Source organism: Equus quagga, chromosome 2 (genome assembly GCF_021613505.1).
Source record: "Equus quagga isolate Etosha38 chromosome 2, UCLA_HA_Equagga_1.0, whole genome shotgun sequence".
NCBI classification, from domain to species: Eukaryota; Metazoa; Chordata; class Mammalia; order Perissodactyla; family Equidae; genus Equus; species Equus quagga.
In genome coordinates this window covers 4,208,255-4,220,797 of record NC_060268.1, presented here as the reverse complement: position 1 = coordinate 4,220,797, position 12,543 = coordinate 4,208,255, and the positions used below count along the sequence as shown (strand labels likewise).

Genomic DNA, 12,543 nt, shown 5'->3' with positions numbered 1-12,543 from the left:
CCCTCACCAGTGTTGACATTGTCTAGTGAAATAATACCCATAGCCTCAAGTATTTCCATTTTACTTATAAAATAAATTGGAACTTTCTTTTAATATTTACTTTCAGATATCAGTAAAACAAACACTTTCAATTCCACTTTTTTTTTGTAGCTGTCATGAATAATTTATTATGAAGTTAAATAACAATATATGCTAGCCTACATCTTCTCTATCAAGTGACTGAAAGTATGAAAAGCATAATTATTCCTCTTAGACTTATTACATCATATGCTTATCAATTCATATCAGCCTGAGGAACACAGACCAATTCAATTCCAGAAGCATTATCTACAAAAAGGTATAAACAAGATTGTGTCATTCAACAGGATGGTGAAATGAATATTCAATTCAAATTCATATAGTTATTAACAGTATGAATGGGCATGTGAGATAGATAGATCTCATTATCTTAGAAATTCTATTTTATTAAAAACAAGACATTGTTATTGAATTGCAAAGCATAATAATATCTTTAAAAGAAATCTGATTTTCTGACATTAAAAAATAAGCAGACTTATGATCTGTCATTTGAATCCTTCCACAATATATTCCCAGGATACCCTTCCAGCTTTCCACAATCCACTGTTCCTCACGTATAGTACTGATTGCTCCAGCCAACCAGAGGCATGGCCAGTCTTTGGAGATGTTGCTTTCCTTCTGTATATTGCAGGTGCTGCTGCTTTCCAGCCTGAGTGCTCTCTCCATAGCAGTATTGTGCGCCTCTATTTTAACAAAGATTTTTACTTTGTATCATAATCGCTATTTTTCTTAACTTCTCTCTATACATATCAACCAAGTTAGAGGAGGAGCCTTGCCTAGCAACCTCTGTATTTCTGGCAGAGAGTTGGCAATATCTTGCACATAGTACATCTCAGTCTTTTTGTTTTTTGCCGAGGAATATTGTCCCTGAGCTAACATCTGTGCCAGTCTTCCTCTAATTTGTACGTGGGACACCACCACAGCATGGCTAGATGAGCAGAGTGTAGGTCCACGCAAGGGATCTGAACCCGCGAAACCCCAGCTGCCAAAGCAGAGCATGCAAACCCAACCACTACATCATGGGGTTGGCCCCTAGATCTCAGTTATTTTCACTGGATTTATTTATACTATGAAGCCACAAAGGCCATAGAATCTGTGGAAATAAATTAAAATGTTATTGAAGTACAAAGAATGTTAGCATGGAAAGTTTTTTCTTCATAAAGTACACAAGGCAATTGATGGGAAAGAAGAGTCCAAAAAATCAATAACACCTAAGAATTCAAAATACGTATCCATATATACACATAAACATAAAGACACTAGCACAAATAAGCAAAAGGAAAATTAAACACTATTCCTATCTCATTACAAATATCAAAGCCATTATACGAAGGTGAGAAAAAGTCAACCTTGGGGAAATATTTCAAGAATACAACACCAAATTAATTTTAAATCTAAAGTAAATTTGATACACAAAGAAATAATTGACACATTTAACTCAATAACACAACTCTGAATAGTTACTTAGGAGTGTAGCGGTTTACCTTCTTTTTTACTTTTGTTTGTGAGGAAGATTAGCCCAGAGCTAACATCTGGTGCCAATCCTCCTCTTTTTGCTGAGGAAGACTGGCCCTGAGCTAACATTAGTGCCCATCTTCCTCTATTTTATATGTGGGAGGCCTGCCACAGCATGGCTTGATAAGTGGTGCTAGGTCCGCACCTGGGATTTGAACCGGCGAACCCCAGGCCACCAACGTGGAACATGCAAACTTAACTGCTGTGCCATGGGGCTACAGGCCTGGTTTATGTTCTAATGTGGGGGAAAACAACTAGATATGATGTTTGTAAATCAGAACCTACATAAAAATTACAACTATAATCCACAGTTCTTCCAAATTTCCAAGGAAGTCAGAAGCTACAAATGAGGACATTGTTTGCTATCAAGCAGACTCATGGGTAAAAATGTTCTCTACATCATATTCATCTATATTATAAAAATGTGCCCTGGAGGCTGGAATAAGTCCTGGAATTCTCAGTCTATTAATTCTAATTGTTTTTTGATTCAACAGAACTTTTGGAGAAACCCTGCTTATTCTGTAACTCTCTATATTTGAAGTCATACAAAACTAGTGATGGTATCAGATGTACCACTGTATCCCTCCTGAAAAGCTGTGGACTCAAGCAGAGTTTCAAAACAGCAGCCCAGGGGGCCAAACATTGAACTCCAGCAGTGACAGGTGGTGCACTATTTTCTAAAAAGCAGACATATACGGCAAGCCCCACCAGTTCTTATTTTCATGCTACCAGAAAGATTCACAGATTTGGTTACCAGATCATTCTCAGTAGGCATTTGCATTTGTGATTTCCGCACAAAAGTAAATCTGCTATGGTCCATTGAAAGAGAACCCCTTGGATTTCCAAGTGGCTATGTTCACCTAGCTCCTAGCCCCCGAGATATAATTCCTTTATAAGAAGTTCTCCAGAATTTCTTAAGTAAATGACCAGCTTCCTGTGCATTTATGACAAATACACATATACACAAAGAGACTCAAAGCAGTATCTCAAAGGTTATCAAATCTAAACACAACTGGTATTGGAAAATCTTACATATGCTCTCTAATTGTTCATGGGGCATTACTACACATGACAAGCAAGGAAAATCGGAATGGAGGGGATGAGGTTTTTCTTTGCTCAATTATAACACCTGACCAATATCAATCATCCTCAGTTCAATAACCTTCATATCAGTCTCCTCAAATTGATCTGCAGATTCAACAAAACTCACTCAGAATCTTATCAGCCTTTTTGTAGAAACTGACAAGACGATCCCAAAATTTAAGTGGAAATACAAAGGGCATAAAACATCCAAAACAATTTTGAAAAAGATGAGCCCAGTTGGAGGACTTATTCTTCCTGATTTCAAGACTTATTATAAAGCCACAGTAATTAAGATAGTGTGGTATTGGCATAAACACAGACATATAAATCAATAGGACAGAATGAATAGTCCAGAAAGAGTCCCTAATATACAGGACCAATTGATTTTCAACTTAAGTGCCCACAAAATTCAGTGGTAAACGAATGATCTTTTCAATAAATGGTGCTAGAACACATGTATATCTATCTGCAAAGAAATTAGATCTCAAACATTCCCTCACATCATAAATGAAAATTAACTCAAAATGGAAAAGGGAAATATGCTGGCAAATATAAGTGGATGATGATTGTTTCAAAGAATGAAATAATAATGTCTTGCTGATTTTTAAAAATATGTAGAATTAAAATACTAGACAGGGTAATAAATATTGTTAAAATACTCAAAGTTTTTATCATTATTGATGAAATGGTAAAGTAATAATCAAAGATACAGGGTATAATTTTCTTCTTCTTCTCCCCAAAGGCTCCCAGGACATAGTTGTATATTCTAGTTGTAGGTCCTTCTCGTTGTGCCAGGATATAACCGAAAATTAAACTAAGATAATTCAAAACTCTTAGTAAAATAGAGGAGAAAATGCAATAAATAAAAAAAAATATTTGGCAAATCCAAAAGAAGGCAAAAAAGGGAGAAGTAAAACAAAACAGGTGGATATATAGACAAAAATAGTCACATAGATATCAGTTGGATTAAACGTACTAAAAACTAAGGTTGTCCCACTGGATTAAAACAATAACGAAAACCTACCAACTGGTTACAAGTGACATGTTGTAAATATAAAGACACAGAAAGTTTGAAAGTGAAAGAAGAAATGAATATTTAACAGTTTTCCTCTCCAAAAAAAACACTAACCAAAAGGAAGCTTATGTAGTTAAATTAATGACAGATGGACAGACTTTAAGGCAAGAAGTAGTGTTCGAGGCAAAGCAGGACATGTTTTTCTGATAATCTGCCAGGCAGATATAATAATTCTAATTCTGCATGTACTAATAATATATCTTCAAAATATATAAAGCAAAAATTGCTAGAAATAAAGAAGAAATAGACAAATTCACAGCCACGGCCACAGATATTAACTAATCTCTCTCAATAGCTTTTAGAATCAACAAATGTGCCTGAACAGGCACTCAACCATTTTGGAATGCACATTTCGTGGTGCACATGGATCATTTAGGAAAGTGGACCACAGGCTTAGCATAATGCAAGTCTCAATTTCTAAAATTGAAATTATTTAGAGCATGCTTTCTAACACTGTGGAATTAGACTAGAAATCAATTAAAAATTATAACTAGGAAAGCATCAACAGTTTGGAAATTAAATGCATTTAAATGGATTCAATTACAACATCATTCTCATTGACATTTCACTAAGCTTTCTTTAGTGGGTGAAGAGGGACAGAGTTACAGAGTGGAAGTCGGGAGTCACTAGCAGCTTGGAGTCAATTTGAGCTAATCCCACAGCTAGTAATGCAGACATCTCCCTGGGAGTATTGACTCAACATTGAACACATATGTACTGAGAATCTTCCACGTGTCAGGCACTGTTTGAGCTGTTGAAAAGCCAAGCCTCTACAGTTAGTGAGTTCATATTCAAATGCACAAATAAGATAGTTTGACAGTTACAGTGCCTTGAAGAAAAAAGTACAATAAAACCTGGTGCTGGGAAAGAGTAACTGGCACGGAAGGGACGTGACCTCAGCTAGATCTGCCAGGGCATGCCTTCCTGAGGTGATGAGTCCTCAGCCTTAGGAAGACCCTGCCATGTTTCCAAGGAAACACGATTCTCTGTGGAGGGCTCAACCAAGGCACGTCCAAGGATGGTGTGACCAGAACAGTAGATGGGGTACAGAAGCCTAGATAAGAGAGAACAAATCAGAGCAAGGTCAAACATGGTCCTGTAGGTTACACCACTGGAGAGATTACAGCAGGAAAAATGATTTATGTTTTTAAATGATCACTCAAATGTTTGGAGTTTTCTGAAATAAAGCATGACAGCCAGTTAGGAACCTACTGCTGTATTCCACGGAGAGAGAATGGAAGTCATGTGGTATGGCTGGGCTCATGTATGTCAAGCTCACGTGCAGTATATCAACCTGCGCGGTATGAAGAAACTCCACTGTTTTCTCATGTATGCAAAAGCCAATATTCTCTGTGGCCTTAATAATTAAATTTTTCATGTGCTGCTGTTGGAGAGTTTCTATCAGTTTGGCCTACAAAGTATGCTTAATATTAACAAATTACGTAAATATACAACACAAAAGTATCGAAGTGTTTCTTGCTCCTACATGATTGTTAGGACAGATATAAATATATAGCCATTTCACAAGGAGAGAGAAGCAACATCATCAAGTAACCAAAGGCAGGAAAGACACTTTTAAATGGGAGCTATTTCTGCATGTTATTGGCAATTATCAACTACAGCAGGTGAATCCAGAACACAAAATTGCAAGAAAAGCTTCCTTGTTTCTTAGCTACTTTTTAAGAGAATTAATCCAGACAGTCCAACAGCAGAGTTACTAGCACAGCCAAAGGTGGAGAAAGCCTGTGACATACGGCATTGGAAAGGCTGGTACTCATTTAGAAGGAAGGACCAGTACTGAAATGTTTAAATTAAAAACATTTGTTTTCTCCTAAAAGAATGGGGGAAGAAAAAGAAGGAAGAGACAATAAAAGTTACTTTTAAAAGGCAAAATCAATAGCTACTAGTTTGAGAGCTCTTATAAGATGATGTTTTAGAGTTGCTAGCATAGAAATAGCAACAAACTCAAAAGAACAAATGAAAAGTTTGATTGCACTTGTTTGATCATGTCAAAGCAAATTCCTGATTATTTTGAAAGTATAAATATTTTCTCCAAATTTGAACAAGGCCCATGTGTTCACGTGCAAGTGATCAGAGCCATGCGCAAGTTGGAAATAACCATATCGTGAATAGGTGGTTAGAATTACCTCAGCATCTGTAAACATTATGATGTTAGGCAAGAAGATACGTTTTCTAAATTTTCACGATGTCCACACTTTAGAAAGAAATTGACCACAGAAGAATGAAATACGTGGTAGGTGATCATTTATCTAAATTTCTAAACTCTAGAGGCATCCAAGCATGCACATACTGTTAACTGCTCCAAATTAAAAAAAAATGATTTTAGTACAAAATTAAGAAGGAAATACCATAGTGCAGAATAAATGAGGATATCGTGATCCTGCCGAATGGCAGAGAAGAGCTGAGGCCCTACTGGCCTGAGTCAAGAGAGGGTCAGATCAAAAAGGTCTACAACACTGTGTCATGGTGGATTCAATAGTAATGTATGTGCTAAGATAATTTTCAGACATTTATATTTTGGCAAGTCACAGCTGTTCTATATCTTTAAGTAACAACACATAGAAATATATATATATGGTATGTATAGATGCTTTTGCATAATCACTGCATTCGTTCACAGTTCATATCTAAACATTGACAATTAAATTAATTTGAAAGTGGTCAGGCCTTAGACATTACAACTAAATGTTTCACTATATTTAAGAAAATAAATTTAATGGTGAAAAACGGGATCCTGGGAAATTTACAAACTCAGGATAATCTTATGACATTAGAGAGTTGAGATGTGAAACTTGTAATGATCTTGAAAATTTTGAAGTAGAATATTCACAATATTTTAAATTTGTTTGTATATTTCCCTAGTTATGGACATATAGATGCCTCAAAACTACACATAATATAGTCAAATCCCTGTCTATCTTGTTGCCTAGCTCATGGGTTTTTTTATTATTCATTGTCACAACTATTTTGAATATTTTTCGAAATGCATTTTCTTAATTTAAAACTTTTTCTTTGTTAAATTGGTTTTTGCTCCTTTCCAGTTATCAAAAAAGCTTTATAATAACAGCATTTGAATATTCCTACAAATTTGAATGTCTTCATCAAGAATTATTAATTTGCCACTTTCAATACATTACAGAAGAATATTTCATTTTACATTCACTCTATGTAAAATTAATTCAATTTTTATTTTTATTAAATAAGTTTTTAATGACTCATTAGATAGTGCAGCTTTTACATAATTAAGGCTCTATTCTTTAAGTCAAAACCAAAACTGAACAAAGGAAATTAGATAGCTTTTTTCCTAAAACAAAAGCCAAATAAATTTCAAGTAGATTTCTTCATTCTTTTAAAACCTATTTATCACTGCAAATGGGGAAATCAAAATCTCTTCTTTTAAGAAATGTTTTTCACAAAAAACAAAGCAGTCAGCAAATGTTTAATTACATACTTCATAGTCAAACCTAGGTAAACTCTGGATAAAGAAATAGGATACACTAATTTAAAACTTTTTTCAAGAGTTAACATTTTAAATTTACCTACCACACAAAAAATAAACCAGCTGTCCTGCATTTTTTGAGTCCTCTGATCTCTCAGTCAAGAACACATTGTTTTTTTAAAAGCCAGGTTTGGAGAAACTATCTTTTCAAATAGATGTAATATTGCATGCTGCCTGAATTAGGAAAGTATTCTAGCCGAGCAGGGTGGAAATACTATACCTTCTTTCCTACCTGGGTAAAGAAGGGTTCATAAATCTCAACGCCTTTGTCAGATCCTTGTAGTAACACCTCCTGGCCGCGTCTCCAGCTGTACCGGACAGGTGGGTTGGAATTGGCAACGCAGCGGAGGAACACCGTTCTCTCATAGTAAAATTGTTCTTTCGCTTCCCCTATACTTTGATGCACAGTTACTACCGGATCATCCAAATCTAGAAAAATAAAAACAACCAAGTGACAATGTTATGAGTTAACATGGCTTGTAAAGTATTGCACATAAAACTAACCAAAGATGCGTTTTCCTAATTGATTATATTGCTTATCATTAGACTCATTTTTTTCACTGAGTTTATTGAACTCATTTGCAGAGAAACTTCCAATGATAGGAGGTAAAGACAAGTAATAGCTATTTCTTAAGATCTCTATTTGTTGAGATGGTACAAAGGAATTTGCATATTTCCTACATTTTCCCAACAGCCACATAAAACAGCTCCATGAGAGAGATTAGAGTTCAAAACCCTCAAATTCAAGAGATTAGCCAAAACAATGAACCATAATGACAGAGAAATAAATGTCAAGCAGCTCAATTAACTCTTTCCCTTAACATACTTGTTTTTCAAACTATTTATTACTGACACATTAAAAACAATCAAAAAATTGTGATTACAGATTATTCTAATATTTACAGTAAGAAACTACGATGTTCTACTGGGTTAAATTTTTCTTTCATCTTAGATTTTATATCCTAGATCATATTTGATACTTTGAACTGTGCTAAGAGAAGGTACTATTAAAAGGCATTAATATTTCTGTTACTGAATACTAGAAATAAATTTTTGCCATTTTACATGGATTCTAAAGAACAGATATATACCAAGGGTTTAATGAATATTTTCTGGAAAAAAAAACAATTCATAAATATCTTGGGGTTTGTGGGTCATACAGATTTGTCTCAACTACTCAACTCTACCACTGTCGTGTGAAATCAGCCAAAGACCACAGGTAAGTGAGTGAACAAGGAATGTGGCTGAGTTTCAAAGAACTTTATTTATAGATGTAGGGGCCCCACCCAGATTTGGCTCCTGGGCCACAATCTGCCATGGACCGTCATCCCCTGATATATCATATCCCAGGTTCTTTTTTCAAGAGAAAAAGAAATTAAGAAACGTACTTGCTTTAAAACAACTGTATCGTACATTTGAAAGTTGCTAAGAGAGTAGACGTTAAAGGCTCTCATCAGAAGACAAAAAACCTTGTAACTACGCATGGTGATGGATGTTAATTAGACTATGGTCGTGATTGTTTTGCAATACATATAAATATTGAATCATTATGTTGTGCACTGAAACTAATGTAATATGTCAATTATATATCAGTTAAAAATGGGAAAAATAAAACAGCAGGCTCTTGGTTCCATGTGCTAGTATAAATTTAGTATGTACTTATTAAAAGTGGTACAAACATTTGCTGTATTTAAATATTAATTTACCCCATTTATCTTTATAACTCTGAAAGGTAACTTCACTTTTGTGGTCTTGAATTTCTTTACCAATAAAATGGGAATAACAATTGTAGCATCTTATTACGGCTATTGTAGGATTAGATGAGATTGTCCATAAAGCCTTGGGGCACATAGTAAATACCCTATAAAAGTTCGTAATATTATTTTATCATTATTATTATCATGACTGGGGTTTTATTTAGACTCCCAATAATTGTATGTTGTTTTCCTACCTTTATCTCACCAATCCATAATGCACTCAACTCTCATTTTAAACAGGTAAAAATGCCCCTTTCCCACTTGTTTAGGCTCTGAAATGTTTCTACATGACAAATATTTTTATGTGAAGCTCTAAAAGAAGCTACCAAATTCATAAATATAGAAATAGTAAGGTGTGTGAGCATATGCTACTCTGAATATTTAAAAGACATTGTTCCTTACAAAAGATTCTTTTCGATGTGTTAAAATAATAAAAAGCCAGCAAACGTAGTGAAGTAACAGTTGCCCTAAGGAATCAAAGCACAGAATCTCAAATCTCTCCAGTTCGAAAAGTTGTTTTTTCCAAATGTGACTTGCTTGACAGCTCTACTTAGATTTCTAGTTTTGCAACACTGAGGTTTTCTTTTCCAACATTAGAATCTTTTCACAGCTACCTCAAAGGGCTCTAATTTTAGTAGTGTAAATTTGCAGAACAACTGGTGCCTTTTGGGGCCGTTTCAGGCAGTTCCAGTTCACTCCATTAGCTGTGCAGGGGCATGTGCAGTCTGGCTTAATAAGTTGGAGAACTCAGAGGTACCGACATCATCATCATGAAATGTTTAAAGGGCTTTGAAATCCATCAAATATTTGCTTATTTGGTGATTAGGCCTTCACACAGAAGTCAGTTTCTACAGAGACTGATTAGCTGAAAGCAGCCTTAGTGACTTGAAAAAAAGGTACTGTGAGCCAGTTGTGATCAATTAATTTTTTCTTGTACAAAACATAATTCTTTTAGTTATAGTCTCATTATTGGAAGACAGGAGCTGTGTTATGCTGTGAAAAACACAGGAAGAGAAGAGAATTGGATGGAACACACTGTGACAATGGTGACTCTCCTTGGGTTCCAAATTGTTAATCATATTGTACTTCCCAACAACCATTTATTGACGTGTCCCTAGCTCTGTTGTCAGGCAGTGGTGTTGACAGGCTCAGTCAGGAACAGATCAAACCTAACAATCGTTTAAACATGCTCTTCCCTGATCTAGATGAGTTTCGGGTCACCAGCCTTCTGAGAACCTAACCCTGGGCCAATGGCTTACTGAACGTGGTATTGGCAGAATTATCTGTTGGATTCTCCCATTTTGGGAATCTCTACTTCATAAAACTCTTACATGATAATTTTTTAGATTTAAAAATAAACATGCCAAAAACAAGATTTCTTTTAAACAAGTCAAATAATGGCATGACTAAAGAACAGATTTAATATATTTAAGTAACATATATCACATATGTCATGTATATATCACTGAAAATATATGTTTAATACACATTCTATATATTTCTGAGTGGAACTGAATGTGTGTATTTGGCTTAGGTGAGGTTTCTTGGAAAAGAGACTCCAGGACAGAGATATGTGTGAAGGAAGCACACTGGGAAGGACCTTCTAGATCAACACATGTGAGGGAGTGAAGGACGCAAGACTGTTGAGGAAGAGAGTTGAACTACAGTATAGTTGCCACAAAGGTCGCAGAAGCTCTAGAGAAGTTTTGGAGCCCTGATGTCCCCTCAGAGCTGTCCTGCCCTCAGGCAAGGGAGCTAAGCTTTTACACGTCACCCCTCTCCCATCAACCAGTACTTGCGTGTGTGCTCTTCGCCACTAGGGGGTATGACCTTGGGTTTAGGGCAATGCTTAGTTTTGGGCAATTTCAAGAGAAGGATTCAGCTGATAGCCTTCAGCTGCTAAAACTCTCAGCAGCTGGAGGAATGAGCGCTTCAGTCCTGAGGAAGGGATCTGGCCGGCGCATTATAGCATCCATTCAGATCTACTCGCTAGCTACGATAATTCACTCTGCCTGAGAAAAGCTACTCGAGGATTTTGGTTAGTCGCCTTTTCTGGGGAAACTTTCAAAAGGAACTCTAGTGGGGTGATATTCACCATCTCCTTCTACTATTACCATTCTAGACTGTTCTTATTCTGGTCTAGTACATCTTTTGGTATAAGTAGCTTACCTAGTAAGGTTACCAGACCTTTGTTACTGAGTATTTTCAACCCTGGGTCACTGTGCCCTTCTCAAGCCATTGCTGATGTACTTGACTGTTTGCCTCCAAAATTAGACAAAAGAATATGAAGAAATGACTCAGTGGATCAACTGGGTATCGAACATGTTCTTCACTGCCTCACTGTGTAACAACAGCCCTACCCCTGGCTGATCACACAGGCCAGTTCCTTCTGCCAAGATGGTGACACCTCTTAGCTGCTGTTTCCCAACAAAGGAAGCCTAATGTAACTGAGTAGCAGCCACGGCTTAAGGATTAATGGGACTCTTGCTGTGCCATTTAAGAGAAGCTTTTGCCCCTTCTGAGAACTAGGAATTCTAAGCTGGCAGAACCCAGAGTTGCGGGAAGGGAAGCATAGAGTCCCCAACTGGGTCACTGAGTGTGGTGGTAGTAAGTAGGGTCACTCCTTGGTTCTTGAACCTATGCATTCTACAGAAGAAAAAAAAGGGTCACATAATAATGGTCATTGATTTTGAACGTATATTGCATCTTGGAGGACAGCACTCCCTCCTTACCAGATATTCTCTCTCTAAGACACAGCTGTCTCTTCCAAAGACCATTCTATCATGCTAGTAAGTTGGCATTTTTAGGCAGTGTAGAATACAATATGATCAGAGAAGCCCATGGCAATGTGCCTACTGCTACATCTTCACTGCTGTAAAATGTGCTTCTGGTCCCATGAGTGGCTAGCTAGGATCATGTGTTAAGAATAAAACCCTCTAAAAACCTTTGGATAGGGCTGCTGCTGGCTGATGTCAGCAGAAAAATCCATACTCAGAATATATGTCAAATTCAGCCAAAATGATGAACTGTCACTTTTAGGGTTAAAAAGGTGTAATGTATTCAATTTTCTACCAAGGGATTAACCAGAATTCTTAAAGGATAGTGCTTTATCAAGAGCCAAGTGTTGTTCTCTGTTGCTGCCAGGTTAGATACACAGTAGCGGCAGTAGAGTCATCAGCCTTTACAGATGATAACCCACATTTCAAGCTTATTCAGAGCCTATAAGCTCTGACTCCAAGGGCCAAGGAATCAATACGGAGGTTCTGACAAGTACTATGTTCATTCCAATCACACAGTTAGAGACTGGGTAAATGACAACAGGGTGGGGATCTGTGGACTAGGAGACCCAATGTGAGCCAGCTGTGGGCCACGACTCCGTTTATTACCTGGCACCCAAATGACCAACTCTAATAGTACAAGGACTTGAATAGTCTGTAGAATCTTAGGTGTCATGGTCAACTTGGATGGGATGTATCACCGTCCTCAAAATGTTTCAGAAGTCCCCTTTTCCTAGT

General features: G+C 36.6%; 1 protein-coding gene across 3 annotated transcripts in view; it reads right to left on the bottom strand.

Moving 5' to 3' along the window:
• MDGA2 (MAM domain containing glycosylphosphatidylinositol anchor 2) overlaps window positions 1-12,543 on the bottom strand; it is a 778,429-nt gene that overhangs the window by 286,736 nt on the left and 479,150 nt on the right. For all 3 annotated transcript variants that reach the window (XM_046652130.1, XM_046652131.1, XM_046652132.1), the window contains exon 4: window positions 7,504-7,700. In XM_046652130.1, coding sequence (XP_046508086.1) covers window positions 7,504-7,700 — 197 coding nt within the window. The remainder of the gene's footprint in view (window positions 1-7,503; window positions 7,701-12,543) is intronic.